The 17,244-nt window shown below is 42.9% G+C and overlaps 1 protein-coding gene across 4 annotated transcripts in view; it reads right to left on the bottom strand.

The window, feature by feature from the left end:
- Window positions 1-1,081: 1,081 nt before the first annotated feature.
- Window positions 1,082-17,244, bottom strand: part of COL11A1 (collagen type XI alpha 1 chain) — a 257,133-nt gene continuing 240,970 nt past the window's right edge. For all 4 annotated transcript variants that reach the window (XM_077928425.1, XM_077928428.1, XM_077928426.1 and 1 more), the window contains 5 exons: window positions 16,413-16,662; window positions 13,333-13,445; window positions 10,999-11,067; window positions 7,307-7,540; window positions 1,082-4,005 (listed from right to left, as the gene is read on the bottom strand). In XM_077928425.1, the coding sequence (XP_077784551.1) occupies window positions 3,859-4,005; window positions 7,307-7,540; window positions 10,999-11,067; window positions 13,333-13,445; window positions 16,413-16,662 (813 nt within the window). In that variant the 3' untranslated portion in view covers window positions 1,082-3,858. The remainder of the gene's footprint in view (window positions 4,006-7,306; window positions 7,541-10,998; window positions 11,068-13,332; window positions 13,446-16,412; window positions 16,663-17,244) is intronic.

Below are 17,244 nucleotides of genomic sequence, written 5' to 3'. Positions count from 1 at the left end.
CTCCACAGCATTTTGACCAGAGTATCTCAGCAACTATTTGCATCTAGGGAGCTGTCCCATCAACAGTGGAATGAATGTGAAGTAGAGGTTGGATGGCCACCTGTCATGGATTGTTTAGTTGAGATTCCTACATTGCAGGGGTTAGATTAGATAACTGCCAGGGTCCTTTCCAACTCTATGATTTGAAGTAATCTAGGTGTATTGTATCTAAGCACTGGTGGACCTCTGGATCATGGGCAGAATATGTAGCTCTTGTACAGTGGTACCTTGGGTTACATACGCTTCACGTTACATACACTTCAGGTTACAGACTCCACTAACCCAGAAATAGTGCTTTAGGTTAAGAATTTTGCTTCAGGATGAGAACAGAAATCGGGCTCTGGCGGCGCGGCGACAGCAGGAGGCCCCATTAGCTAAAGTGGTGCTTCAGGCTAAGAACAGTTTCAGGTTAAGTACGGACCTCCGGAACGAATTAAGTACTTAACCTGAGGTACCACTGTACTTGCAGAAAGTATGCTGCTAGCTGTCATAATGAAACTGCCTCACTGAAAATCGAGGGTTGTAGCCAACAAAGCTGTACTCAGAGTAGACCTGTTGACTATAATGACCCTAATTTAGCCATGCTCATTGACCCTAAATCAACCCATGCTCGATGGGTTAACTCTGTAGGACTAACCGTGCATACAGCCCACATTTTTGGCTTGGAAGGTGAATTACATGCAGAAAATTGTATGAATTTATTGTATAGTTTTACTCAGTGTACAAATGGCTTAAAAGCCACAACCCGCTAAAGAGGGAGAATCTGTGTAGGCCATGCTGAGTGACTTGGGAGACTGGTGTGAGGAGGAGACAGCAGATAGATGGAATAAAATAAAGCCCCAAACTCCAGTTTTGAAGCTGAGAATTTGGAGATTTTGAGGGTTGTTGTTTTTTTAATTGCCTTTGCTGTAATATTTAGGAATGTTTTTGATCTGTATTCCTTGGTACATGTGATGGATTATCTAGAACCAGAATATCACTGTGTTACTGAAGTAGAGATAACATTTCCTATATGTCTAAGAAACAGAATGATCAGTCCAGGTAGACAAGACTTGATTTTATTAATAAAATGTATATTTTCCCCTCTTTGAGGTGAAAGTTACAAACTTTGGTTTTTTTAAAAAAAGGAATTCTGAACAGCAAACTGTTGACTTTAAAATCTGTTGTACATATAAAATGTATGCATGATTTAAAAAAAACAGCTGAAAACGAGCTAGTTGAATCTGATATCAATTAATTTAAACAAATTTATATAAGAAATAGTAACAAACATTTATTTTTCAAGTCTTACATATATTATGAAAAATAAGTACAAAAGGATTTGCGTTTTTAAGTTAATATCTATGTCTGACTACCTGGAGAGAGAAAAATGTGTTGAGGCCAGGGCAGATTAGCCACGGGGTGGTTGTGGGGTGGGGGGTGCATTGCAAATTATGACTGTTAGGGTCAGAAAATAAGTTCTATAGCTAGCTGTTTCCTCGTTGGTTGCTTGGCAGCTAGGCAGAATCACATGACCTGGACTTAATTTGCCACAGTCCAGCAAAGGGCATTCATGAGGAGACCCATATTTCTACTCCTGCATCTCCTTTACTGAGGGAGTAACAGATTCTAGGAATACATATCCAGAACACGGAACATGTGCATGGGGTCTTCCTCCTCCTCTTCCTGCAAACCACTGAAAGGATGATCAGTACTGACAGTATTCAGCACCAATTGGCCAAAACAACCCCACAAGCAATAACTTGACCTGGTCTACTAGCACCTTTAACAAGCAGCTGGGTCTGCAGAAATCAACAGGTGAAGCTTTTCATGCTAATATCTGCTCATCAAGCTCATCAACGTCTTAAAAGACACATCTACTGGAGCTGGTATAAATATTGGCAATCCTACACACACCTGAGAGTAGATGACTCTCACCATCTTACTTTCTTGATATACGGCTTTCTGTTGGGCTCCAATATTCCTCGACTGGGACTCAAGAAAATAAATACTGATGGGGATGAGAGGATAGAATCTGAGACTTCTTATATTGAATGATGTCCAGGGCAGGAAATATTAATCTTGGCTCACATATAATGGTGTAATTCCATCAGACAACTGATGGGGACACAATCCATAAATAATGGTTTAGAATCTGGTTTCAGTATCTATGCGACAAAATTCAGGTGAGGTACAAGAAACGGAATGGCCATAGGCTTCTCCGAATATTCAAAAATAATGCATGTGGGCTCAGTCTTTAGACATGCACACTGGCTGTTTCCCTGATGTTCCTATGTGCATTGGAAATACCTGCTCCCCCTCTCAGCTTTCTTGCATTTTCAGGGTTCCTCGTTGCAAGGAATCTACTAAGCATGTACACACTTAGAAGGCCCCTTCAGAAAGCTTAGAGGTGGATCCACATGCACCTAACGCCCACATCCTGCCCCAGTTTGAGCCTCATATATTCTTTCTGAATGTCTGAAGACGACTCCCATGACAGGTTATTTGAGGGCCTCTTTTTGATGCTGCCTGTAGGGCATGGCAGGCAGAGCATGCATGCTTCTCCACCTAGTTCTGGTAACATCTCTCCACGTGAGAGGAGAACATGGGGCAGCTCCTCCACATAGCCATGTTGCTCCAGTTTTGGGATGAGCAGTAACACTGATGTAGCAAGGAGCCACAGAATAGACTCTTCTACATCGCCTCAGCCTCCCAATATTACCAGAGAGGAACAGGGAGATCTCATGCACCAACAGCTCCCACACCAGCGGTTCTCAACCTGTGGGTCTCCAGATATTGTTGGACTACAACTCCCATCATCCCTGAGCTCTGGCCTTGCTAGCTAGGGGTGATGGGAGTTGTAGTTCAACAACATCTGGGGACCCACAGGTTGAGAACCGCTGTCCCACACTCTAAAAGTGGCATCAGAAGAGGCCCTGCATCACAATTTCATTTTAACCATACATGTTTCCCATTCCCAAACATAAAACTTGCTTATTTTAGGCATATATCAATATATATATTCTTGAAATTCCCTGGCATCAGAAAAGGAAAAAGGAAAAAGTCTGAGGTATAGCACCACGGAACAGCACCTCAATTGGTACTTTCCTTCTTGGAGTTCTTTATCACAAAGCAGTAACAGTAGAGACGTGTGTTACTAAAATGTTTCCAGTTCTGCCACCTGAGGTTTTCCTGGTGACTACAAATAACAGAGCTCTTGAACAGCAATATATACAAAGGGTTTTTTATTATTAATATTATTATTATTAATCAGGAAAAAAATATGGGATTGGATTCATTGGAAATTACAACTTTATTTTTTCATAATACATACGCAGTATTGACAACATAATTTTGAAATCATTATAACAGAAGAGCCAGTTGTGATTCAGGGACACATGCAAGTTTTGGAAATGGACACAGAAAGGACAGCGTTGTACTGTACATAGAATAATTACAGTTTATTAAACATACCTTCTTAGCACCTCTTATGTTGTAATGGAAGGAGCACCATGACATTCAATTTTACAGCACCAAAATATCAAGGGAGGGGCTGGTGGGTTGGGGCGGAATGGAATGTTGGAGGGTTTTCAGATAATTTACCCCACGTTGTCTGTCTCTGCCGCAGGATCCTTCATAATGGGCCAAACAAGTTTAAGTCATGTGAATCTGGTCCTACTGGGGCAACAGGTCTTTTCTAGAGAAGACATACATACATGGTGAGACATATTTTTCTATTCCATTCTTATTCAAAACTTGCATGTGGCATCAAGTGGGGTTGGTGGGTAGCACCAAGGTGCTTTTTTTCCTTTGTTGACGATCTTCTCTTTGTTTCTAAGCTTAACCAAGGAAACAGACGGGGCCAATTTCAAATCCAAACTTCTGATTCTGATCACCAAAGTCATTAATCATCACATCAAAAATAGGCACTTGGTCGATTTTGGGAGTATCAATTTCAAGAACAGTCTTTGCATAGCCTTTTCGTGTCTGTAAAAAAAACACACAAACCAAAATGAAAGTAAGTTGTCAGTTAATGCAGTAAAGACCTGTAAATTTCTCCTAGATTGTCTGTAATAGGGCTGGGGAACCTTCCTTATGTCAAGGGATATATACAGTGCTACCTTGCTTCTCAAACTTAATCCGTTTCGGAAGTCTGTTCTAAAACCAAAGCGTTCCAAAACCCAAGCGTGCTTTTCTATAGAAAGTAATGCAGAATGAATTAATCCGTTCCAGACTTTTAAAAACAACCTCTAAAACAGCAATTTAACATAAATTTTACTCTCTAACAAGACCATTTCTGGGTTAGGGTTAGGGTTAACTTTTTGGATTGGGTTAGTGTTAGGGTAAGGATTAGAATTAGGGTTCGGGTCAGTGATGCTTTCTTGTGATGTTGATTCATTTGTGGTTGGTTTACTTTTTTCAATTTGTTGTGCTTCTGCCTTTTCATGAGTTGCAAGTTTGTTGGCTTTGTGGTTTCCTGGATAGTTTCAGTTTTAATTTTAAATGCTCAGCTGGGGAGCACGAAGCCTCTGCTTCCCAGCTGAGAGATCCCCGGCCCCTGCTCCTGCTTGCACACGAGTAGGAGCTGGATGGGGCAGCTCAGCTGGGGAGGTGCAGGCTCCATAACACTCTCCATTGAGGAGTTCGCAGCTGGACCTCAGCATCAGAGCCCCTGCACCACCTGAAGGCAGCCAGGCTGAATAGTTGCTGGGGTGGCGAAGGTGGAGGCAGCCTGGCAGCTGCATCTGAGAGCCCCTAAACAGCCCCTGAGGCAGCTGTCAGGTTGTCTCCACATTGCCACCCGATGCTCCTTTAAACTTCTCTGTTGAGGGGAACACAGCCATGCACCCCTCAATGGAAAAGTGTGACTGAGCCTGGACCTCTCCAGGTGAGCAGCCCCAATCCAGTTCCTACTCACATGCAAGCAGGAGCGGGGGCACTCAAAATGGAACAGTTCGGATTCCGAAAAAGTTCGCAAACCGGAACACCTACTTCCAGGTTTGCGGCGTTCAAATTCCAAGTTGTTCGTGAACTAAGCTGTTCGAAAACCGAGGTACCACTGTACATGGAATGGGTGAGCCTGGCGGTTTGGGCTAGAACCAGCAGAGAGCAGGACCATCTCTCTCCCCACCCCCCTTCTTGCTGAAAATCAAGGCATTAATGGTGATTAGACTTAGGAAAAAAGCTCCCATGGCACCAAACTGCTGCGTACATATGGGTCTTTTTAAAGGGGGGCTCACAGCAGGGGAAGGAAGGGTTAAGCCTCCCCTCCCCATGCACTATGATCTCCTCAGAGTGCTCCACATATGGTACCGGTAATTAGTCTTACAGAAAAGCTTTCTTTACTGCCAATGGGAGCTTCCCCACCTCACTCCCATACCCAAGCTTAATTGCTGCCAAGGCTGGATCTGAAGGCACTATGAGCTGGCAATTTCCATGGTTTGGAATCAAGTAGGCTATGGGTTACAGTGAAAGAGACCAGAAAGCAAACCTGCAGATTATCCTTGTTGAGTACCAACACCAAGAATGTAGGCGTTGACCATCTGGCAAAGAGATACAGCTGCAACTTGGTAATGCAAAAGCAGGTAGGACTTTCAGGTGCCTCAGAAGTGCATTTAATAAAGGTAAAGGGAGGCCTGACTATTAAGTCCAGTCGCGGATGACTCTGGGGTTGCAGCGCTCATCTTGCTCTATAGGCCAAGGGAGCCGGTGTTTTCCGCAGACAGCTTCCGGGTCATGTGGCCAGCATGACTAAACCGCTTCTGGTGAAACCAGAGCAGTGCACGGAAATGCTGTTTACCTTCCTGCCAGAGCAGTACTTATTTATCTACTTGCACTTTGACGTGCTTTCGAACTGCTAGGTTGGAAGGAGCAGGGATCGAACAACAGGAGCTCACCCCATCACGGGATTCGAATCGGCAAGCCCTAGGCTCAGTGGTTTAGACCACAGCGCCACCTGCGTCCCATATGCATTTAATAAGCTGGTGCATAAAAAAACTACTTTTTTGCACACTGCAACTATGGAAAATTTTTCAAGTGGCTATCACTATATCTATTTATCACACCCAGTCTTTCTCTGAGCAATGTGGTGGGTTAGATAATGTGCTAGAATCATTTTGTGGGGGAAGCCAATGTGCTGGAGATGAATTGCCTTCTCACCTAACCATGGTCTAATGTGGAGGGACAGAAAAGGAAGGATGGTGTCTTGCTTTCTCCAGGAACCATGCTGCCATGTCTGGCTGGGGTTCCCACCAAATGCAGGCACTGCTGCAGCTAACAATGCAAATTATGGTAGCTGGGGAAACAGGATGGGCAGAGGAAGGACTGTGGGTGACAGGGGCAGTGTAGTCATGGGTAAGGACAAAGGAAGAGCCCATCTAGTCCAGCATTCTCTTCTCATAGTGACCAACCAGAGATTCCTAGGGTGAAGCCCAGAAGCCAAACATTAGGGCAATAACTACAGCAATGGCATTCTTCCATGGGGTGAGGGGGGCAGATTGGTGAAGCGGGTGGGTTGTGGGATCATCAGAGATGGTAAAGAATGGAGGGACACATTTAAAAAGGGGATTGTTCTGAATAAATAGAACCAGGGGTTAAGGAGAAGTGAATCACAAGGATGGCCATCAAGCCAGTGTTATGAAACCCACAGGCTTCTTGAGGTTACGTCAGTAACGTCTCAATACTTGTGAAACTTCTCAGACACACTTTCCTTAATACCATTCTATCCGTATCAGATTTCAGTGCCACTTCAAACGGCAGCTCGTCGGATAAGAAGAGGAGGAGATAAAAAAAAGAAAGAAAGCTTTGGTATTGCTTTCACTTGGCATTTTCTGCTTTAGGGAGAAATTATATTAAAATGGTAGAAGGGGGCCTTCCATTTGCAGCATTATTCTTATTCATCTTTTTCTGCAGCACACTGTAGAGTACAAATGCTTTCCCATTACTATCTCATATCTCAATCCTCTTTCTCCAGTGACTTGGCTTGTCAGTGCATATAGAACAGCTTACTGTCTGATTTTATTTTATTCTTTTGGTCTTTCCTTAAGTTACGGGCTAACATTGCTTTCCCATCTTCCAAAGTTTAAAAGTGTTCTAATTATTGCTATTTTAAAAAGAGACAACACTGCGTAGGTGAAGAACTAACTACAGAAGCGAAATATGGTTTTGTTTTTTGTTTTTAAAGAAAGGTCTTTGGAGACATGCATGATAGCATTAAACTGAACTCATTTGATTAAGGTGGCAGGTTAGCTTAGGAAAGCAGAAAAGCGTATCGAGGGCTTATACTTACCGCACAGCCATCGTGAAGAACTTTGATGTAAGGATTGTTGTCATAAGACATCTCTTCATCGTTTGAGCCTAAGAACCTCAGTGCTTTGTCATAGCTGTCAGAAGACACGTCATGCCATGCCACTGACTGATGGCAGTTATAAGTGAAGTTCTGTCGGGCAGAGGCACTCAGTAGTTTAAGGAATGTCATTTGGACCATATTAATGGAATTGCCTTCAGCATCCGCATAGGAAAGCTGAGGAGTAAAAACAAAGGAAAATACAGACCCATGAAACAGGCGCATAAACATGTGGTCGCTTCTCCTTTTAAAGTGCAAAACAAGATTACACTTGACACAAAAACACATTAACTGGCTTCCCTATAAATCAACTGACACAATCCTGTTTGCTGTCCCATTAAGAATGCAGTCAAGCTATGAATCGGTAAACAGAGCCTCTTTGGGCAGCGCTACATAATTACGCATTTGGGCCGCAAACTATTACCAGAAGCTGAAAACCACCGCAAATGGTGACCTGCAACCTTGCAACAAACAAACGAACGTCATTCTGCAGGCACAACTTCAGTTTGCTGCAACTCTGTGGCCTGGTTTAGATGCTTCCCCAAGTCAAAGGTGCAGCTGTGTGCTTCTTTCCAACACCAGTCATGCCATTGTTGGTTCCAACAGTGAATTTTGTAATAATGCTTTTCTAGCCTTCTATATCTGTGAGAATGTGTCACGTTTGGGTCCAATGTGCAGAAAAACAACCTGTGAAACTTATCAAATGCTAAAAAATCAACAAGTGTCACAATCTTAGGCCCTCCTCTTAGCTTAAGGGCCTGGGTGAAATGGACCTCCTTTGATTGGTCCTGCTTTCTCCTTGACATTTTAGCTCTCTTCATGCAAGGAGATTCTGAGGTAAATTTACTTAGTCCTTAACTTGTGCCTACTAGTGCCATTCTGCATTCCCTGTATCTGGAAGCTTTTAACGTCTGGTGTTTTATTATCTTTTTATATGTGCTGGAAACCTTCCAGAGTGGCTGGGGTATAAATAACAATATTATTATTACATACCTGAACATGCTAACTGAAGTTTTGCAACCTGAAGCTAGAGTAAATGCTGAAAAGAAGTTTAAATCTGAACATCTTTTTCAGCTTCAGCAACATACTGTTCTGTATGTGTCACACACACAAAACTCCTGTTTATCATAAAATAGTTTTGTTCTAAAAAAAAACTTTCATTAGCACTTCAGATCAGTTACAGGTTTTTTTTGTACATCACTTTAGCTGAACTTAGCATCTGAAGAAAAGAAAAAAGGTTTTACTAGTACTGCATTTCTTTTACCTGTACTATGTTTTCAATAACTTCCATAGTGGGAATGTGTTTTGATAGTCAGCAATACATTCTCCAGCAAGGACATGGTGAAAATAAAGTCCTCACCAGAATACCTATTTGAAATTTAATAATATTGCTTCTTACGCTGAGAGAATAAGTGGGGGGGGGATCTCATGAAAACAAAACAGTTGCTTTTTGTTGGGAATAAGATGAAAATTGTTTTATGCAATATAAAATATTTTTGGTCTCTCCCCCCCCCCAAAAAAATAAAGAACTCCAAATTTGCCTTCATTTTAAAATATGCTTCCTCATTTCATTTAAGCAATTGAGATTTGCATTCAGAGTTGACTGTTAAATTCAGGATTTATATAATGTGTTGGAAACTAACTTTGAATGCATCTTTGTAGCTACTGAAGTTAGTAAAATATGTCCATTTTTCTATTAATTGTTTAGGACATAACAATGAAAACATTATCAAGAATTCAACCTACTACTACACGACATAATATTAAAGAACAGGTCCAGCTCAGGGCCGGATTTAGGTTTGATGAGGCCCTAAGCTACTGAAGGTAATGGGGCCCTTTATATGTCCAGCTGTCCTTTGTCAACAACAAATTAATTGTCACTGTTTTTTTTGTGTTGAATATATGCTATATGGTAATTTATGGACCTAATAGGTATCTAAAGCCATTTGCACATGCAGAATGTAGGCACCATATATATAGAAATGAGCAAACCAGTGATATTTTAAGGAGCAGGCTAGCAGGCGGGGCCTTACATCATAGGAACCTACACAACACAAAACACTGTTGCTGTATGTAGGTTTTACTTTATTTGTTTTTACCTTATATTTTGGAAATGCACATCCAGGTTTTTTTCCCTTTAATATTTTGGGGGGGCTATAGCTTGTTTAGCTTATACAGTGGTACCTCTGGTTAAGAACTTAATTCGTTCCAAAGGTCTGTTCTTAACCTGAGGTGCCACTTTAGCTAATGGTGCCTCCTGCTGTCGCCGCGCAATTTTGTTCTCATCCTGAAGCAAAGTTCTTAACCCGAGGTACTATTTCTGGGTTAGCGGAGTCAACCTGAAGTTTCTGTAACCTGAAGTGTCTGTAACCTGAGGTACCACTGTATGTAAATCCGGCATTGGTCTAGCTGGAACCTTATTCAGTCAGCTTGGGTTTACATGCAGTCGCCAACAGGTTTGCAGACTGAGGCATCCACAGATAACACGATGAGGTGCTGACTAACACTAAAAAGGGTTCATCCACTTGATACCAGAGTCTGAAAGCTTTGTGAACGCATTCTTCTGGAAACAAATGCAGGGGGCACACTGAATATATGAGCCAGTGCATGCAAAAAATGTATAGGGGTGTCTTTAGTGCAAACTGAAGCAGAAGTAGGGTGAAGCTCCAACACTAGAGTCTCTGCAGCAGTGTTGCTGCTGGGTAGTGGAAGGCCAACATGGCAGGGAAGTTAGTGTGGTGTGGGCATGCCTGCACTTCCAACCCAGTGCTCCCACTGCTATGCTTGCGCTGCCACCCACCTACACATTGCCTCACTCCTCTTCCTTCCAGTAAGTTGTCACAACAACACTGACAGGAAGCCAGCATTTTAGGATAAGTTCTCAGCAACAACTTATTAAGAAATCCTTCCCACTGCTCTTTTTCAATGCCTCTAGGTTAGACACGCTCTGGATTTTGCCATCTGTATATCAAGGATGCACAGAGAGATTCTCCCAGGAGCTGTCCCTCAACTGCGGAATTTGTTTCCTCCAAAGATACAGCAAAGCTCGAGCCTGATGATCTGTCATCTGCCCCAAGTCCTGGAGATGGAGTGGACTATAATATAAACCAGCTGCAACTACGAGCAAGGGAAAGAAGAGGCCTTGCAGGCAGCAGAGAGCTCCTTGCGTACATTTTGGTCCTGACCCCAGAGCACCAGAAAGGAAACTACGGGCAAATGACTGAATGTGACGATGAAAGTCGCTCAGAACAAACTTGCACGCAGATTGCCTATGGTGGGGATCAAAAGGGATGCAGTCAAAATGCCAAATATGTTGCTGGCATGTTGTATCTTGTGTAATTCCCAGAAAAGTAAACCTGCATGCAGAGACCATGCTTTTTGCACACAGATTGAGATTAATTTTGTGCTGTGCTTTCAGAGCCCCACCTCCACAGAAAGATGTTTGTCCTGAGTTCAATTCATTGTTTTGTGTCTCGTTCTTGGGTGTGGTTGCAAATGGCAAACTGTCTTTTGCGCCAGACCCAGAAAGAGTAAACCTGCATGTTTTGCACCTACTGATTGATTTTGCTGGACCTGAGCACGCGGGTATGGACTCGGTTGCCTATTAATTCCAGAGTAAAGAAATTATCACTTACCAGCTTGCCTCTCTTAAATTCACTAAACCAGGTTCCTGGATTCTCCTTTGGCCACGATGAAATCCTTACCTGCAAGAGAAGATCAGATACGGCAAGTGTTAATTATGTCGGCAAGAAATGAGTGGGAATTAACAGAGTTTTACATAAACACTGCTAAATTAATCTCCTTTTTTAAAAAAAGAAGACGGCGACGCCTGGGCTCTGTGCCTAGTTCTAATCATATTTGCAGTTCTGCAGATAGAAATTTATATCCAATTCTCAGATTACATATTAAATAACCAGATACATTAATTGGATTGTTCAGACAGATCTGTGGGAAACTGGTTGCAAGTACTTTGTCTCTTGGCAGAGGGTCTGCCCAGATGGTCTTTGGCTCCCTTCAAATGTTATATAGTCTTGTGATCCTAATTGAAACAGTTATGTCTTCCTGCAAGGTAGAGGGATGGACCATTCACAGCTAACATAGATCTCAGCTGTACAGTCTCAGTCTGAGCAGTCCCTGGTAGGGAAGATGTCCTGGGTCCTCATGGAAGGTGTTTAGAGCTTCTCTTTGGAGTTTAAATGGAATTTCCTCCTTCAACTTCTCCTCTGTGAATTGTACTGTCCATATCCTCTGAATATTATCAGGGACAGGAAGGAGTCCTAGGGGTGGGCAGAGGAGCTGGAGGATGAGCCAGGGGAAGGGGGCGGCAATTTGTGGGGTTCTGTGCCACCCATGAGGCTGCAGGTGGAATAAGAGGAAGAATCTAGGCAGTCAGAGATGGGGGAAGAGCTGTAGGAAGGCACAGAGCTGGAAGGGACAGTTCCCAAGAGAGTTGGACCATTAGAATCTCCTCCATCCTCCTCCCCCCCTGTCTCCGAGGATGGGCTTAAAGCACAGGAGCTGCTGGAGCTGCCACACAGCAGAAATTAACAGTTTCCGAGCACAATTCAAATTGTTGGTGCTGACCTTTAAAGCCCTAAACAGCCTCGGTCCAGTATACCTGAAGGAGCATCTCCACCCCCATCATTCTACCTGGACACTGAGGTCTAGTGCCGAGGGCCTTCTGGCGGTTCCCTTGCTGCGAGATGCCAAGTTACAGGGAACCAGGCAGAGGGCCTTCTCGGTAGTGGTGCCCACCCTGTGGAACACCCTCCCATCAGATGTCAAAGAGATAAACTACCTACCTAACATTTAGAAGACACCTGAAGGCAGCCCTGTTTAGGGAAGCTTTTAATGTTTAACAGATTATTGTATTTTAATATTTTGTTGGAAGCTGCCCAGAGTGGCTGGGGAAACCCAGCCAGAGGGGCAGGGTATAAATAAATAAATAAATTATTATTATTATTATTATTATTATTATTATTATTATTATTACTACTACTACTACTTGCACACACCATGTCAGATGAGGGGGTTTCAGTGAGCTGGAAGGGGTGTAGTCATGCTGTTGCTCCAGCTGTTCCAGTTGGAGCACAAGTCTGAAGAAGTAGATGTCTAGCTTGCTAATTAGCAGGAGTGGGGTGTAGATCCCTTGTGCCTTAGGAGCTGATGCACTTGGTTGCTTTGCCAGTGAAGAACTAGACTTCCCATAGCCTGTGCTCACGGGGCAGAGTGTGCTTTGGACAATGTTTGATATCTTATTTTGAGAAGCCACAGAATCTGGTTTCAATACTTAATATTTAATAGTTAAATATTTAATATTTATGGAATAGTGTAGGAACAGGACAGAGCAGAACCAGAATAAGTGAACGCATTGGACCAGAAATAAAATTAGCTTTCCACCCTTAGCAAAGCAATGCAGAGATCTGATTCTGTGCATGAATCCCTTCAGCAGGACTTGGGCTTGAGTGTGGAGATGCCCCGTGTAAGCTGTAGTCAGACAAGGAGATCGAGCGAGAGGAGTTGTCGCCTGCTTTCTTTGAGAAGAAGCAAAGAAGCAGCTCGCATGCACACACCGAAATGGTTCCCCAGAAAGGGTTAAGAAAAATAAGAACGGAAAGAAAAACATGACTTTGTTTTCCAGGATGGAGCCTGAGCTTCATGCCCTCGTTAGAAATGGCTACACAGCTGTGGTGTGAGAAGGAGAAGAAATGTTGCGGCAAGCAGGTGCAGTCAGCTTACATCTGCGCTGCATGAGGGACTGGGGAGGGCCTCCGATCTCTGCTAACACTGTATTATCACTTCACTGCTTTGTTCAAATTTATGTAAATGTAATGGAGTAATTATCCCGCAAGGAAAGGCACATGAACAAAAATGTGACAGGATTCCCCCCCCCCCCCTGTTTTAGTCACAATCTTGAAGCAGCACAGTAGGAACCGTCAACAACAAATGCGGGGAAGATGGGTACTTACTCCTTCTGACTTCTTATCTGGATATATGCAAGTTTCTCCGCCTGCTGTGAAATTACAGTACACTTTGAAAGAGTCCCCGGAACAGCCCTGGTTAGGATCAATCCAATACTCTCCTGTGAAATGAAGAAGAAGGGGAATTACTTCCAATAATTCATTAAGCCGATGCTCAGCCTTTACTGCCATCTAAATGAGGTTGTAAAAAAAAATGCAATGATGAGATTAGACATTTTGTACCTTTGCACAGAATAAAATGCCCTCCCTATTATTTTCTGTTCTCGCAATATAGGCTTGCACATTTATCCTGTGCTTCAGAAAACATAGGCAACAATTTTTGAAGGACTTTAAAGCGACACTGCGTGGGAGTCAGAACCACAGCAGACAAATACACTGGTCAACAAAGACTTTTTCCTCAGGGGCACAGCACCCGTGGAGTGAGAAACCGGCTAAGTAGGTTGAACAGCAGGTCCAGAATCGAACCTCTATCAGGCATACAGCCTGAGGGGGGAAGAAGGAGGGAGATCTGTGATACACACATAAATCAGCACCACTGTAATGAGCAAGAATTGCTTTACACAATTATAAATATGGTTTGCTCTCCCAGGACTGTGCTACTTTAGAATGTAAAGGAGGAATCACATTCTTGAATAGTTCTCATGTATTTGAATACTCCCTGCATGTAGAAAACCTGTATGTCAGGAAGGAGGCTAGATGCTCCCTGATGTGCTAGCTTTCTAAGGACAAGGGGTTTTTGACACGGGTAAATAAGCAACCATATGATATCCTTAACAAGAAGTGGTGCAGTTCCAACAGAAAGATACAAAGAGTAAAGTGGAAGAGGGGGGAAACGGAAGGAAATATCACCCTTCAGATACAAGTGCAGCTTTGACACAATAAAACAATATTGCCTTTGAGGATATCAAAACCTAAGTCTGGGTCAATAAGCAATAAAATGTAACTGTTATAAACTGTTTGAATTTTTGTGTGGTGATTATTATGAACTGTCGGCACTGTTCACCTTATGCAGCTTCTCATAAGACCTGTTTAATTCCTCCTCAAGACCACATCTCTTTTTTCTTTGCAATGAAACGAACATGTTCTATACAGTAACTAATATATACTTGATAAAAGGGGGAAAACATCACATGATAAAAGGAATATGAAAGCAGAAAGACAGCATGAATGCTAGTCTCTTCATTTAAGCCTTGCCATAGGGTTAAAGAAAATTCCAGCTAAGACAGAGAATTATAAATCAGATTCCTCTTGAACAACATGGCCTGTTTTCTATTGCTCTACAACCTACTGCAGCCGAACGTAGTAAATATTAGTGATAGAAATGCTATTTAAATGCGAGTATATATTTGCTGTTTAATGTGGGGTTGTCGTTGGGTCTGGAAGTTTCAGCTATAGCTGGTGCAGAACTCTGATGCTGGACCGGTGATGGGAACAGACTACTGCCAGCACATTTTACTGCTGTTAGAGACCTGCACTGGCTTCCAATCTGCTTCTTGGACCAGGTTCAAAGCCTTGAACAACTTGGGCTCAGGATACCTTAAAGACTGCCTTGCCTGACTGTCCCACGTCAGTCGCAGAGATGATCTGGGGGAGAACCATGAGTTGGTCCCTCATAGACCAGAAGTATGATGCATGTCAAGAAGGAGACATACAATACCTTCAGTGTAGGAGACCCTACTCCATGCAATTCCTTCCCACTAGAAATCAGGCACACACCGTCTCTGCTAAGTTTCAGACCTCAGCTTAAAACAGCATTATTTCAGGAAACCTTTGCATCATGAATGTTGCTCTACGGTTCTACTATGCATTTTAAATTGAGTATGTTTTCTTTTTTTTTTTTTGTAAGCTGCTTTGGGACATATGCCAAGTCTTCTTATGGTCATTGCCTGACCCCTGCATGTCAATCCTGGCCCACTCAGCCATTTTTTCTGTTATATTTTATTACATTTTCACATATACACTCCAATACAAAATAATTTCTTTCTTTTCTTTTGTTGACGTCCCACCCCGTTTTCCATGGTGTTTTCCATTTCTCCCCCTTTGCCGCACCCTATCTTCTATCTCTTGTACCATAACAACAATTCAATAATCTCTAATTCCTTCCTTTTCTCATAGTTCAAATCCTGTTTATGAGATCATCATTCTATAGTATTTCTTTAAGTGGTATCCCCTACAAAGGCTTCCATTCTCCCACAAAACAATCCTCATTAGGTTTTCTTATTTTGGCTGCTAACTTTGCCAATTGTGCATAGTCCACCATCTTTCTTATCCATTCTTCCCACTCAGCCATTTTAGTGGTTCCAGGGAAATAAAAGGCTGAGTTTAGGGGGTTGCGCACCCTATTCAGTTTGTTATTGCCCTTTTCTTGGGCCCAACAAAACCATTGCCTCAGCTGAAGCAGGAAGAAAGCTGATAATTATTATTCATGTGGTAATTCTCTCATCATTGCCACCACTACCACCAATCTCCCACCATCAATACCACCTTTGGCTGGTCTCAGAAGAGCTCTCTGCAGATGTCCCATGATAATGTCTGGACAACCTATGGCAACAATCCCTGGTAAGTACGCAATCCCCTTTCCTCTTCTGAAATTGCTCTTCAGCCATGCTGCCAAGTTTTGCATTCTCCTCCTTTATCACCATTGTGTAGAGTTATAATCCCTGAACACTTGGAGTGTCTGTCTTTGATCATGCTATTTAAAACGAATTGATATTCACAGTACCACCTAGCACTTTTCCTGCACAGTAAAGGTGAATTATTTTTACTTCTTCAGCAAATATTTCATAAGGGGAGATGCCATCCTCCCTCGTCCACCCATAAACAAGCTAACAGTCCCCCCCGTCCCCCCCCCGCTCAGAAACAAAGTTTCTTCAGGTGGTGCTAAAGTACTAAGGGCTTTTTTTTAAAAAAAAAAAAAAAAACCCTGCATGAATGGATTTAATAGGCATTTTATTTAGTTCTTTTTAGAGGCTTTATTAGCCATATAACTAGAATAAATGACCTGACATTATAGTTTAGCAAATCACAACTTCAGCGCATTTGCCTTTTGTCATGTAACATTAACATACCATCTGGGAAGTCTGGGTGACAGAGCTGGAGATCCTTGCATGTTCGGGCTGGGTTGTTCTGAGTCCCCATTGGGTATTTCATGTGCTCAATGTCCTGCTTCAGAGAGTTAAGTGAGCCAAAGATCTCCTCCATGCCGTCGGTGTAATCCAGGATGCTGTCGGCTGCATCGGACATCATGGCATCTGAAGATCTTCTGGTCTTTTTGGGTGACTGGATCGGCAAAGGTTGAATCACCTCACCCGGCGGGCCCTGGGGAAAGCAAAAGCAATGACCTTTCTCTGCCACTTTTTTTAGAAAGTCACACAAGATTGGGTAAGAAGCCTAAGGGATATTAAGCTATTCACTTGGATTCAGGGCGTGAAAACAAAATCCTCTTAAAAGCAAGACTGCGGCATGAAGGTGGCAGTTGGAAGCCCACACATCACAGAGGATTCCCAGGGGTTCTCTGCAGGGGATTGGCTTCCCCCTTCCGATTTTTGGCCCTTCAAACTTCCACATTCGGGTGGCAAAAGAAGTATGTTTGTCTCATTCCGGGCCATGTTAAGCCTGTGACAGCCAAGGGAAGGCCTCAAAACCTCCACTTTCTCTGTTGGTCAACAGCTTTGCATAGCTGGAGGGTGCAGCTTTGAATGTGGGCTCATTCAGAACAGGACCAAGCTACTTTCTTGTGGTTTAGTATTTTTCTTGCTACTAAAAAATAAATAAAATGCTTTGGCTTATTTCCGAGCTATAATGGCTCACTCATTTATACTTGTGGCCCACTGAGCTGCCTTCAGTCCTATCAGGGAAAAAGGTGGCGTAAAAAATAAATATAGGAGAAGGAGGAGGAAG

The sequence above is a fragment of the Podarcis muralis genome, chromosome 5 (genome assembly GCF_964188315.1).
Source record: "Podarcis muralis chromosome 5, rPodMur119.hap1.1, whole genome shotgun sequence".
Taxonomy (NCBI): domain Eukaryota; kingdom Metazoa; phylum Chordata; class Lepidosauria; order Squamata; family Lacertidae; genus Podarcis; species Podarcis muralis.
Note: the sequence above shows the minus strand (reverse complement) of the source record. Positions and strands in the feature narration are given on the sequence as shown.